This window comes from Tetrao urogallus (assembly GCF_951394365.1).
Source record: "Tetrao urogallus genome assembly, chromosome: 27".
Taxonomy (NCBI): Eukaryota; Metazoa; Chordata; class Aves; order Galliformes; family Phasianidae; genus Tetrao; species Tetrao urogallus.
Window position 1 is genome coordinate 4326403 of NC_136840.1, and position 13313 is coordinate 4339715.

At 40.2% G+C, this 13313-nt stretch overlaps 1 protein-coding gene across 1 annotated transcript in view; it reads left to right on the forward strand.

The window, feature by feature from the left end:
* Positions 1 to 578: 578 nt before the first annotated feature.
* The window catches only part of ANTXR1 (ANTXR cell adhesion molecule 1), a gene marked incomplete at both ends in the record, with an annotated part of 77206 nt that continues 64471 nt past the window's right edge, over positions 579 to 13313 (forward strand). Inside the window, 6 exons of the mRNA XM_079547343.1 lie at positions 579 to 730; positions 7919 to 7990; positions 8454 to 8525; positions 10684 to 10765; positions 11601 to 11634; positions 13034 to 13113. Coding sequence (XP_079403469.1) covers positions 579 to 730; positions 7919 to 7990; positions 8454 to 8525; positions 10684 to 10765; positions 11601 to 11634; positions 13034 to 13113 — 492 coding nt within the window. The remainder of the gene's footprint in view (positions 731 to 7918; positions 7991 to 8453; positions 8526 to 10683; positions 10766 to 11600; positions 11635 to 13033; positions 13114 to 13313) is intronic.

Consider the following 13313-nt stretch of genomic DNA (forward strand, 5'->3'; position numbering starts at 1 on the left):
TCAGCAATCTGCTCACCCCACACCTTGCAGCCTACACTATGTGTGCTCAATGCACAGATAATGTCTTTTCCATCCAGAGACTCCAGTTACATTGAGTTTTCACCAGTAGGTGGCATTCTCTGAACTGCTTTTTTTTTTTTTTTTTTCTTCTTTTTATCTTTTTTTCTTTTTTTAATAATAACAATTATAATTAAAGGTGGACAAGGGGAGGGGGGGGTGTCAAACTCCCCCTGTACTTGCTGAAGTCTGCAGTAAAGCAAAATCTCTCTGCTCCTGTTGGGAAGCAACGGTGGTATTCTCGAACTAAGGGAGAGTGAGGGTCAAAGTCCCTTTAAAAAAAAAAAAAAAGTGAAATACAGTATTGTGCATCTTGAAATCTGAAACCAAGAAACAGAAGTGCAAGGGAAACAAGGGGGGAAGCCTTGCAATTCCTGAGGACAACTGTTGCAAGTGGAGTTTTAAGAAGTAAAATACCTGTCTGTGCATTTAAAGGGTGTTGAATGGCTTTTGGGGAGAAGGCTGTGAAATAAAGGAGATCAAGGGAAGACTTTTTTTTTCTCTCATCTTCTCTGGATATAATGGCCATTGCAAAGCAAAGCATCGCCAGATTTGGCTTCAAGTGTTTCTTCTTTGCAACTTTTCTGCTGGTATGTGATGGACACAGTGGGAAGAGAGAGAACGGGGGTCCTGCCTGCTACGGAGGGTTTGATTTGTACTTCATTCTGGACAAGTAAGTCAGTTCTATCTGTCTATTTCAAAGCAGTCTTTCTCTTGGTGTGAACTGGGGCACCATGTGCTGGGTTTTTTTTTTTTTTATGTTTGTTTGTTAGTTTTGTTTTGTTTTTTGTTTTGGAGAATTCATTTTGTCCCCAAGGGACTGAGAAACTCTATTGTGGTGGTGATAACTTTGGTGGGTGTAGCGTATAATGCTAACATGCTTTGAAAATCAAATGGGTATATAAATTTTGCTGTGGTTGATATCAAACCTTTCCTCTGTACTTGGCACCATGCTTGGGATGAAGAGCAGGACCCTGTTCATGTTGGTTTCCCCACAGTGATATCTGAGGCACTATGGGGAGATGGTACTGCAGAATTAATTCTGCAGCTGAAAACGTGCAAAAAATGTCTCCTGCCTGAGGATCTGCTGCTGCCCATGCATCCATGTCCAAGCAGGTAAAGACGAGGCTCTGAGATGTGGCAGCCCTCTTTAAAAGGGTCTGATTTTGGCCATTCTGTTGGGAAAAAAAGTGAGATTGCTTTATTTGAAAGCAAACTTTATTTTTCTCCAGGCTGAGTCACATTTTCTTTGTTCCTGTTAATCAAACGCATATTTTGACTGCCTAATTGTTTGTGCTGGAGATAACTGCCCACTCACTTCTTCATTACTAATTCTGATCTGGATGTGGTAGCTGTGCCTATTCAGTGGCAATGTGAAATAGATATAAACTGAGCTTTGGAAAGCATCCTGTTGAAGCAATGCAACAAACTAAATGTGTTAGAAGTTACGGTTAAAACGATTGTGGTAAATTCCTTAATTAATAGTTAATAGTTAATTAATTCTTTAATAGTTATTTTGAACCTCAAGTTTGGAAATATTGGAGCACGTAAGTGCCAGAGCCATAGCACTGGCATTTTTAACCATAAATTTGAGATAGGAAAATATTTTGAGTTGCCAGCAGCTCTCTGTCTGATCCTCGGAGTGTTTTTCAGTAGCAGCCACATTCCATTTGTATAAATGACTTGGAATTACATAACGCTTTATTGCAAAATACTGGGTAAAATGTAAGGCTGAGATGAGTGAGCTGGGTGTGTTACTGTGCCAGCTGTCCTTATTCTCCGGGGAAATAATTTTGTTTTACTTCATTCAGTGGAAAGAAGTTCCTCTCATCTATTGCACAGTGTTGCTTTGGCCATTCTGCTGTTAACTGGAATAACTTATAGAATCGTTTCAGTAGGAAGGGACCTAAAGGGCCATCTAGTCCAACCCCTTGCAATGATCAGGCACATTTATAGCTTCTATTGCTCCACCTGAAAAACAAAGCATTATTTGCACTGCTGACAGCTTTTGCAAACTGAGTTCTGAAGGGGCAGAATGGGAGGTTTTACCCAATCTGATGGATGTGCTCTGGAATAGCTCTGAGCTATTATTTCAAGCTCTGTGCTGTCCTTTTTCTGAAGGAATGACTTTCTACACTTGCTCAAGGAAATTTATGCGGAAATTCAAAGCTTGGCACAAACTTAAAGCACACAGACTCAAGGTACTCAGTGCATATATCAAGGTATCAAAAAAATCCTGCTTGAACGGTTGTAGGTTTCCCATTTTTGGTGCAGAAATCGACTGATACAAAGCCCACTGGTGTTAAAATCACACTGGTCTCCAGTGGAATTTGGAGGAGTCAACGGTGTTCAGCCGCTGGTGTGTGCTGTATTTTGTCTACTGCATTCTGTAGCCTTTGAGGTAGCCAAGGAGAAACTTAGAGTGGTGCAGGAGGTGATCCCATCTTTTTCTTTAAAGCTGTATTTTGTTCTTCAGAATCACAGAATGGCTTAGGTTCGAAGGGACCTTGAAGGTCCTTGAGCTCTGGGCCATCAGCATTCTTACTTAGCTTGGATTTTCTGCTTTTTCTGCTGTTTATGTTTGTCTTCAAAGATGTTGCTGAAGTCCTGAATGACTACATGGACCTTCTGGCAAACTGTGAAATGAGCATAATAGATCCAGGGTGCACCTTGTTGTTTTTATTAGAAATTGCTTTAAAAATTATGTGAGCTTTGGTGACAAAGATCCTGGAGCAGATTTAGGTTTTGAAACATGAAGCATTAATGGCAGTGGTGGAAGAAAGCCATTAAGATATTAAGCAACTTTCTGGGATCAGAGGAGGACAGAACAACAATAAACACAGTGCTGGAACTCACCAGTGCTGGAGCCCTATCCTGACCCTTAGCCTCAGTGCTTGGCCAGATTGAGAGACTACTGAAATCCATTTAGCACCATGTATGCTGTCCTTATCACAGTGCTGCTCTTGTACTGCTGGGTTACCAGAGCATCTTTAATCTGTGTGTGCACTTGCATGCTTTCATTAAGCCTTGACTGTTGCTTCCTAAACTGTGTGAGTGCTCCTCTTGGAAGTAATTATAGAATTACAGAGTTGTTTGAGTTGGAAAAGACCTTAAAGGCCATCTGGTTGAACTCCTCTGCATTGAACAGCGACACCCACAACTTGATCAGATGCTCGAAGCTCCATCCAGCCTGACCTTGAGTGTCTCCAGGGATGGGCATCCGCCACTTCTCTGTGGGCAACTTGAAAGGTTTGAAGCAGTATTGCACACACAAATACCCAACTTGATATTCTGAGCTGCCTGGCAGCAGGTTCGATGAAGGATTTGTGATCACATGAGTTGAGATTGGATTAATCCATTTCCCTTTGACTATGATTGTAAAAATAATTAATAATGTGGGTATGGGGTGTTGCAGCTCAAGCTGTAAGATATTTAGAGTACAGTTATCTGATATTTGCTACTTGGATAATATGCAGGATGTAGTCATGCATATTACTGAGCATTCCTCCTAATCATACCAGGATGATCTTAGATGATCTTAGTGACCTTTCCAACTTTTACCTTCCACCTAGCATTGTGGAAGGTAAAGCCTACTGGTGTAGTTAAGTCAGCTGGTCCTACATGGCACATCCTTTAGTGTTTCTGCATGTTTTACTGTAGTGCTGAGTGGTTTTGGTCGTGGTCTGAGCCTCCTGTATACTGAATGGTGTTGAAACAAATGGCAGAAGAATAATGGAATTGATGGATTGGAAAGGGCCTTAAAGATCATAGAATCATGGAATAGTTGGGTTAGATGGGGTCTAAAGATCATCCAGTTCCAGCCTCTGCCATGGACTGGTTGCCCCCTACCAGATCAGGCTGCTCAGTGTTCTGTCCGTGGCCCTGGGCACCTCTATGGTGCCAAACAATTTGCATCCCGGATGTGAGATGAGATAGGGTCTTAATTAAGAAAGAATGAAGAAGTAGTGAGACAATGCTGTATCCATTCCATGTCAAAGGCATTATTTCCTATGCTCTTTACTTTCCATGTGCAAATAGCTGCACAGTACATGTCTGTAAGAAAAGTTGACTCTAACAGGTCCTTAGCATGATGAAGCAAGTAAGGATGAGAGAGAATGGCTTCAAGTTGTCCCAGGGGAAGTTTAGGTTGAGTATTAGGAAAAACTACTTCTCCAAAAGAGTAGTCAGGCATTGGAGCAGGCTGCTCAGGGAAGTGGTGAAGTCACTGTCCCTGGAAGTGTTCCAGAACCTTGGGGATGTGGTACAGAGGAGCATGATTTAGTTATTTTTTTCAAGTGCTCAATGAAACAATGCTGCAAAACTTCTTGGGTCAGTGCCACCTCTGACAACTCGGAGGCATCTTGGAGTTGGTCCAAAAGTAGAAGTTTAAGGAAAATTTGGATCAGCTTCAATCTGAATCAGGTGTCTGTATGTACTTCTGCCTGCTGCAGTGCTTGTAGCTGCTGTGAAAGCTCTGTCAAAGAGTTTGGGGGTTGGAACTAGATGAAGCGCGTTTGAATAGGGTCATCTTTGAGGTTTCTTCCAACCCAAGCCATTCTATGAGTTTGTGGCCTTGGCTCTATTTTCATCTATGTTGTGAACTAAAAATACCACTGTAGATTTGCTGAGAAGGTGCAGTAGGAGAAATGGAAATAAGGAGTTCAAAAAGTATAGGAAAGACAAACTAAGACAGTTTGTGTCACTACAGCTCTGGGTTATAGTGCATGGGTAAGAGAAAGGCACCTGCTGGGCCAGCATGTGGCTCTTTGCCTCTGGAAACACTGAGCCATGTGGAGTGTCTCTGCTTTGGATTGAATTTAGATGTACCAAATCCCAGCACAGTTGACCACAAAATGTATCATTCCCTTGTTAAAGGCATAATAGCTTACTTATTCTTAATTTCCATTTATTGGGCTTTTCTCCAGCAAGAGGATTTGGCATTCTCAGTGAAAGCCTTTACGTAAATTGCAAGTTTACACCATCAACCTTTCAGCCTTGCAGCACTGGCTTGCGGATCATCATCTTTGTTTTTTTCTTGGGAATATGAAGACATAACCTTAAATTTCTCTTTAATTGCCTTGCAGTTAGGCTTTACGAATATTTCTCCTGTTTAGAATTCTTCGCATGCCTAAGGAGGGGCTGCATAAGTGACATTTTCTTTGAGAAATTTTTTTTTTTTTTTTTTTTTTTTTTTTAAATCAAAATATTTCTTCTAAATACAGACCTTGGTGTCTTATGCACTGAGACCTTGGACTGATTCAACAGAGAAATGAACTGCACGTGGACTGCAAATTGTTCACCTACAGATGGAAGATGTTTTGTGCTAAAAGAAAGGATCTGTGTGTGGTCAACAGAAGTGTAAGCCTTTATTTTGGGACCCATTTTTAATCTTGCTCTGGTAGACATGAAGAATAACTGTACATTATTACAATTATCGCACTTTGGTGCTTTTGTAACTGAAAGAAGAAACCATCCTCCACTTGCGGGGTTTTGATCATTGCAGTGATACAGAACTTCCTTATAGCAGACAGAACCTTCTGCTGCTCTTGAGCTTCAGGTCATTTCTCCTCGGTGTCATTAGATGAGTAGGAAGGCTCCCACTGCCCAAACCATTTAAATAAAGCAGAATGAAGTCACAGATGCAGACAAGTAAACGGGGTGTGCTGCTGACTGGCACATTACGGAACAGAGCAATTGGTTTTTAAGCTTCATTCTGGCAAGTGCTGTTTCAAAAAAATGCATGACTTCAGAGCCATGGAAAATGGCAAGAGTTATAAATGATGACCCACATACCATATGTGCTCTGTGGCTGGATCTCATTCTCAGGTGCTTTGCAGTAATAGTAATTTTAACTGATGGTTAGATTCTGCTCAGTGGTTTGCAACAAAATGAAAAGGAATAATCGCAAATTTCTAGGCTAGTGTTGCTGGTCTAAAGCAACCTACATTTCAGTGCAGGATGTAGTAAGTGGTTTATGAACTCTTGACTTTATTGTCTTCTGGAGGCTGACGCAACCATTACAATAATGTCGAGTGTTTATTTTGTGCCTCACCACGTCGAGACAACAAATATCCATTTTCAAACCCTTTCTCAGTGATGGTTTGGCATTGATGGGACTGGGGTGTCATATTCAAGGTCTTAGAGTTATTCCACGCGTTTGAGAGAGATTTGCATCTGGGTTTGAGCTTTGAGTGTCTCAATTCTGTCAGTATACAAACTAGTGCAATTTGGATGTGGCTGAGTTTTTTGTTTGAGGGCAAATCCTAATGTAGATCATTCATCATCTGTTACAAGACATCAATTTTCTCACTGTCTGTGTGGTTTAATTTATTAAGACCAAAGAAACATTGAGCCGTTTGAGTTGGAAGAGTCCTTAAAGGTCATCGACTCCCCTGCAATGAACAGAGACATTTATTTGGCCCTCTGTAATACACATGAGGTTAGAGAACAAGTAATGATTTCAAGTCTTGGTCTTTTGTGTCTCTTCCCTGAAGATCCAAGAAACACAGAGACATTAGCACCTTCTTGTGATTGAGTCTCCTATGCGAGCTGTTACAGAAAGAAAACAGGGTGTCTGCAAAGTTTTATTTATTATTTATTTATTTGTTTATTTTTATTTTTATTCTCTTTTGTGTAGAGAGAACCTGTGTTGTTCACTATTTATCCAGATGGAGCATATGTGCAAGGCTTCCCATTGCATGTCTCCATCTAAGGCTGCCTTTGGACCTCTGGGGTCATACAAAGAAGAAATGATTTGAGGGATCATGGAGAAGTGGATCGGGTGAAGGGTTATACTGAATGGCTGTAAATAAGAACCAGGTGTGGGGAGAAGAAAGAAGGAAATTTATGTAACCTGTACAATTTGGTTTGCATGCTTGCAGTATTTCTAGGAAGTGAAGTAATGGTTTTTGCAGCTCAGCAGGGGCTGCTTGTGCCAGGTGTGTAGAACTTGGTTGAATCTATTTGTGGGTATTCATTTAGATTCTCAGCCCTAAAGTAGAGAAGAGTTGAATCAGATGCCTTTTCTTTCTGTGAAGTGAAAAAGCATTCTCAAATAATCATATTTCTCTTCTCAGGCTGCAGATCAATGAGTTTTTGAGTTTTCTGTTAAAACTGGGTTTGTTTTTCCCCTATAAATATTTTTAATTGTAGTCAATGAATAGAAATAAGTGATGACACACTTATTTTCCATTTCTAGAAATTATTTTTTTCCCAATATTAATATTCCAATATTCATGTAAATGTCCATGCCAGAAGGTGCACTTAGTGCTGGAAGATTCTAGTTAATCTCATTTTTTCCTGGTTCTTACAACATGAAGAATAATCCAATCCCATCCAAATCCATAGCTTATTTTCCTGGGGAGCAGCATTATTTTGTGTTTTGCCTTGAACTGAGCTATGACAGAATGGAAAGCAACAGCCAAGATGTGGACTGAAGGTATTTTACTTTTCATGGTTTCCAGCACAGTCAAAATGCTGGAGAGGCTTAGGAATCTGTTCCTACAACTGCATTTCATTCCCAAAATGAGCTAAAAGCTCTGCACAAAGCTATGGCAAATGAGTTAGTTGAATTCATATAACAGACAATGCAAGGAGACAGGCATTGCTAACACAGGGTTTATTTGTTTAAGCTCTGCTAAAGGTCTAACATCACTGCCACATGTTATTGTGATGTGTAGTCTCAAATAGTTGCATGGAGCACAAATGCTTTTCAAAGTTAAGTAGGAAATGTAATTTACATTTTAATATTTCTTAAAAGGAAGAATAGAAATAACTCAATGAGCAGTGTGTAAGAAAGCACTAGGCTTGGAAAACTACAAAGCAGCAATTAAATATGTCCTGTAATCATTATTTCCCATAGATCAGGAAGTGTCCTGCACCACTGGAATGAAATATATCATTTTGTGGAACATTTGGCCCGTAAGTTCATAAGGTAAGAGGTACTAATTTGTAGATAACTGAGAGAGGAGGGGTGTCGAGGAGTACATTCTGATTTCCCCTTGGGGAACTCACCTAGTGGAGGTTCTTAATGTATTTCTCAGATCATCCCATTAATTGCTTTGGAATTGTTCCTGAACTTCCCCTGTTCCTGTCCTGTAGGACACAGGAGCAGATAATCTAAATGGATCCTTCTCTCCAGCCTGACTTCTATGGACCAAATTGTACTTTTGCAGGCAGGGAATTCTCATCATTTCTGAGCTGCCTGATTACTACATATTCCTCATGGTATTCCTTGGCTAGAGCTGCCCAGGGCAAAGCCCCATTTGCTGCTCAGTCCTCTCTTGTTGAGTTATAATCTTGGTATAGCAATAAGAGCACTTTGAGTTTGTTATTACACATACATTAAGCTGTGGTCTGGACCACCGAAGTCACTTCTGCTGTCTCTTTTTCTCCAGCCCTCAACTGAGGATGTCCTTCATCGTTTTTTCAACCAGAGGAACAATTCTGATGAGATTAACAGAAGACAGGTAAGATGTTTAAAAGTCTTTCTACATCTTCCTTCACTTTCCTTGCTCAATGATCTCCATCTCTCAATCAACAACACGGTGACATCTTTGTTCTTCTCAAATGAATTAAATCACCTGGCCATTTCATATATGACACTCATTCTCCTAAGGTGCCCTAAGGTCTCTTAAAGCAGAAGTTGTCTTCTGAGTTTTAGCTTCTAAATGTCTTTTCTTCAGCAGCTGAGCTTTAAAGCCAGATGGTGCTCTATCTGGGAGGCTGCTTTCCAGACATTTTCAGGCTGTTGTCAAAAAAAACAAGGCCTCATTGCCTTTGAAACGTCTGTAGGGAGTTTTTTCTGCAAACAAATAAGTGAAACTCCCTTCCCATAAAAGCAAACTTGAAAACAGTACATGATTATTATTCTCTTGATGTAGAGATGGGAATGATTTCTCAGATGCCTGAAAACAAGCAAAGTGTTTAGGATGGATTGCAAGAGTGTGTATTTTTGGCAATGACAGTTTGATTGTCATGTTTCTGAAGCATGTTCTTGTTGCTCCCTTGCAGATCCTCAAATTAATCCCAGTAAAATCTGTAGGATTGATATATTTTTTTTCACTTTGCCTTCAAGAGCTGGATAGGGTTCTTTAATCACTACTGCTTCCTCTGTTAGCTTCACTGCCACGTGGAGCAAAGATATATGTAACATATGTGAAGGTTGTATAAGTCAGCATGTGTTTTACATATTGGATGTCTGTGAAATTGCATACCAGAGCAGCTACTATAGAGAAATGAATAGGAAACTGGCCACTTTCCTAAAGAGCAGTCCACACACATACCAACCTTGAAAAATGTCATTAAAGCCAGCCAGCCTAAATGTCTCTTGCCATTTACCACAACAATAAGTAAAAAGAGAATTAACCATGTGTAAGTTGGTGCCAGAGAAAACCTGCGCCTGCCTCTGTCTGTCTCTCACCCTGTTGCAGGGATCTCTGGTCTCTTAAGGCTTTAAGCTATGAGGCTTGCTATGTATGTCTCCCATGTGGAAATGTATTTCGTATTTATGCAGCTGTCCTAGAAATGTTGACTGGGAACAGGATATTGATATGGCATTAGTCAAAAGCCGGCTGAATTGGAGAGCTGCTGGCTTTTTATCAGAGGTCTAAGAAACAACGGGTGGGCTTCCTTCCAGTCCTTCAGCCAACACAGTCTTTTTAGTAGGGAAGTTGGAAAAGTGGCAAAACTTTCTCCATCTTCCCCAAGGTTCCATGGGGTCTATCAGCATGAAGAAGCCTGGAGAAGTGAAGTCACTATCCACAGCAGTTTTCAAGAAGAGGGTTGATGTGGTTCTGAGGGACATAGTGGGCATGGTGGGGATAGATTGATAGTTGGACTCAGCTATCTTAGTGGTCTTTTCCAATCTCAGTGATTCTATGGGCCTGATGGTGATGATAGTCCAACCATCAACACATCCCCATTAAACCTGTCACTCAGTGTCACATCTACATACTTCTGGAACAGTCACTCCACCACCTCCCTGAGCAGCCTGTTCCAATGCCTGACCACTCTTTCAGAGAACAAATTTTTCTTAATATCCAACCTGAACCTTTCCTGGCACAACTTAATGTCATTTCCTCTCATCCTCTCACTGTTATTGGGGAGAAGAGGCCAACCTCCATCTCACTACCAACTCCTTTCAGGAAAGTAATAAGGTCTCCCCTGAGCCTTCTCTTCTCCAGACTAAACAATCCCACATCCCTCAGCCACTACCCACGCAGATAAACATCCATCCAATCAGACTTTATGGCTTTTTTGATTAATTTGCACAGTCAAATCAGCAAGCACAGGTGAGGAATATAAGCCATATGCAAGTCAGCAGCTCTACTTCTGCAACAGAGGTTTGATCAGTGCTGCACAGGGAATATCTATTTGGAGAGAAATGTGTATGGAGAAGTGGTTGTCATGGCTTTCTCTGGGCTGTGGGAATACCCACAAAGAGCACATCTGCTCTATTTTCTGCATCCTTAGAAAGGTATCCAGACATTACCTTAATCTATATATACATTGAGTTAACTCTTTTTTCCCATCTCTATCTGACTTCGGCCATGCGTGCCTTCACTGGGCTATCAAGTCCTGATACATTTGATCTTGGATATAACAATTCATCTGCATTCATTTCAGGGAACAGATACGTCAGGGTCTAGAAGAGCTTCAGAAAGTCCTTCCAGGAGGTGACACATACATGCATGAAGGATTTGAAAGGGTAACTAGATGCATGTTACAATGTATTTAAACTGTGTCTGGGTTGTTAGAGTTGGTTGGGATCTGAGGATGTGGCCATAACCTGTTCACTGTCATGGACAAACAATGCTACTAAAAAGTTATTGCCCTTTCCAGTCTTCTCCTATGTATTTTACAAGGTCAGGAGTTTGTCTAAATCTTTACTAGGGAAATCTTGAATTCCTTCCCATTCTGTACTACATGTGCATTTTTGAGCACTGGGAAACTGTTTGTTGAAAAATGCATTGAACACACCTCAAAAATTGAGGTGACAAAAACAGTAACAAATTTAAAAAAATTAAAAAAAAAAAATTAAAACTTTAAAATAAAAAAATAACTTTAATACTTTCAAAGTATTCTTCTGCCAGCTTTTTAGTTCTTAATTTTGGAACGTTGAAGCATTTGTCCTTCAGCCTTGCAAAATATGCTTGTGTGCAGTTATGGCAAGAGATAGAAGCATGTGAATATCTCTTTGCAGTTGGTTTGTTTCCAATTGGAGTAGTTGACCTAGAAGTGCTGGAGAGTATATATCAATGGACATAGGATGTTTCTAAAGTAGGAAGGTGAATGTGATTTCCAGATGGAGTAGTGGGAGATGATGATTGGCCAGCGGTCTTAGGGTTTCTTTGAGTTAATGCTTTAGAAAAGTCATGCAGTGAAAGCCACAGGCATGAAACTTGTTCTGTGAAGCCAGTAAGAGGTCATCTGTAGGCTACAATCATGACATCCTTGCTGCTGTCTTCTCTCTCTTTCTGGTACATGTGTAGATGCCCACAGGATTATTATTTATTGCTAATAATCTTCTGATTTAATTTCAGGCAAGTGAACAGATTTACTATGAAAATGTTCATGGTGAGAGACTTTCCTGATCCATTAAATATTTTTCCTTCTTTACTGATACCCTTAATTGATTTGAAATGCAGCTTTGCTGCAAGAAAGGTAGTGGGTGGCTCCTGTTCTTACAGGCATGCAATGCTCTTCAGGGTAGTTGCTCCTGAAAGGGAAAAAAAAACAGGTAGAGCTTTAAGGGTCCAGACTGGAATAAGTGCTTTTCAGGCCAAAAGTGAGAAGCCTGACTGACTGAAGGTACCTACTGGTGTTAAAACTATCTGGTACGTGATGTTCTTTTTGCTTGAGGACTCAGATAACCATTTCTTCTTCCTTTTGAAACATGAGTACATGGCGATACTGTTCATAAACGTATTTTTCAACAAGAAATTAGTACATGTAATAGTAAGTGCAGTCGCTTCCAAAATATTTCTCCTTTCTTCCTGGTAATTAACATAAAATCTTTCTGCACTGGAAAATACAAAGTGGAAATAAAACGTCTCTTCTTGGAAACTGAAAGACAGGAGACCTGATGTTTGAGTACAAAACCAGTGCTAGTGGTTTTGCAAGGCCATTCATGAATGCAACAAAGCTTCGGGACTGAGCTGTAAAATCCAACTGCAGCAGAAGGGAACAAATACCTACAGTAAATATACTGGGGATTGATAATGTTTTTACATGCTTGTATTACATTGCATGTAAACAGTGCCACACAAAAACAGGTTGAAGAAGCAGTGTGCAACTGGGTCCTCAAGCCAATGTTGGCCCATCTACTTTTGCTTTACGAGTGCTATGCCATCAGCTTTCCATAACAGTGTGCAAGTTTTATCTACAGAGCTCCTACAGACCTGTAATAAGTCTGCTGCCAGAGATATGATTGAATTCTATTTGTCTGCTCCTGAAAATTAATATGAACTTGTAAAACCTGAGTTATAATCAATTCAAGGAGAAGACAGCAGTGTTTAATCATGATGCTGAAATATGTTACATAGAGAGACTGAAGAATATAGCTCGTTTTCCTACGAAATCTATTTATATCCTAATTCAGTTTTTCATCACAAGCTGAAACTCTACATTTCTTGAATTTACAGCATTAATAAAATCAGGAATTAATAGCTTGGAACACTTTGCTTAATTTTTCTTGCTGCCTAATCTACTGGTCTGAAATACTGAACTAGTTATGAGAGAATTTCTGTTAAAAATCATTGGCACCTGAAAGGAGTATGGTCTAAAACTGGTGTTGTAGGCAGGTGCCCAAATGGAAAGATTGTGCAGAAATTCATGTCTTCTGAAAACTGGTTGGCTGAAGGGAATAAGGGCATGGGATTAATGCTAACCATTTTCAGTTTAGCAGCTCATTAGTAAGATGTTTTCTATGTTAATTTTACTCAAAACATGGGACTAAAGAACTCCATGTATTTAGGTTACAGAACTGCAAGTGTCATCATTGCACTGACAGATGGAGAACTCCATGAAGACCTGTTTTTCTACTCTGAGAGGGAGGTAAGTCTTGTACATTTTTAGCCAGGGAGAGAGCAAAATGTTTAGTTCTGTTGCTTCAAAGGCAAAATATAGGATAAATCTTTTATTCCAGGGAAGAAAACTTTAATTGAATCCTATAATAGAATCGTAGAATGGCTTGAGATGCTAGGAACCTCAAAGGTCATCGACTTCCAATCTCCCTGCTATGGGCAGCATCGCCA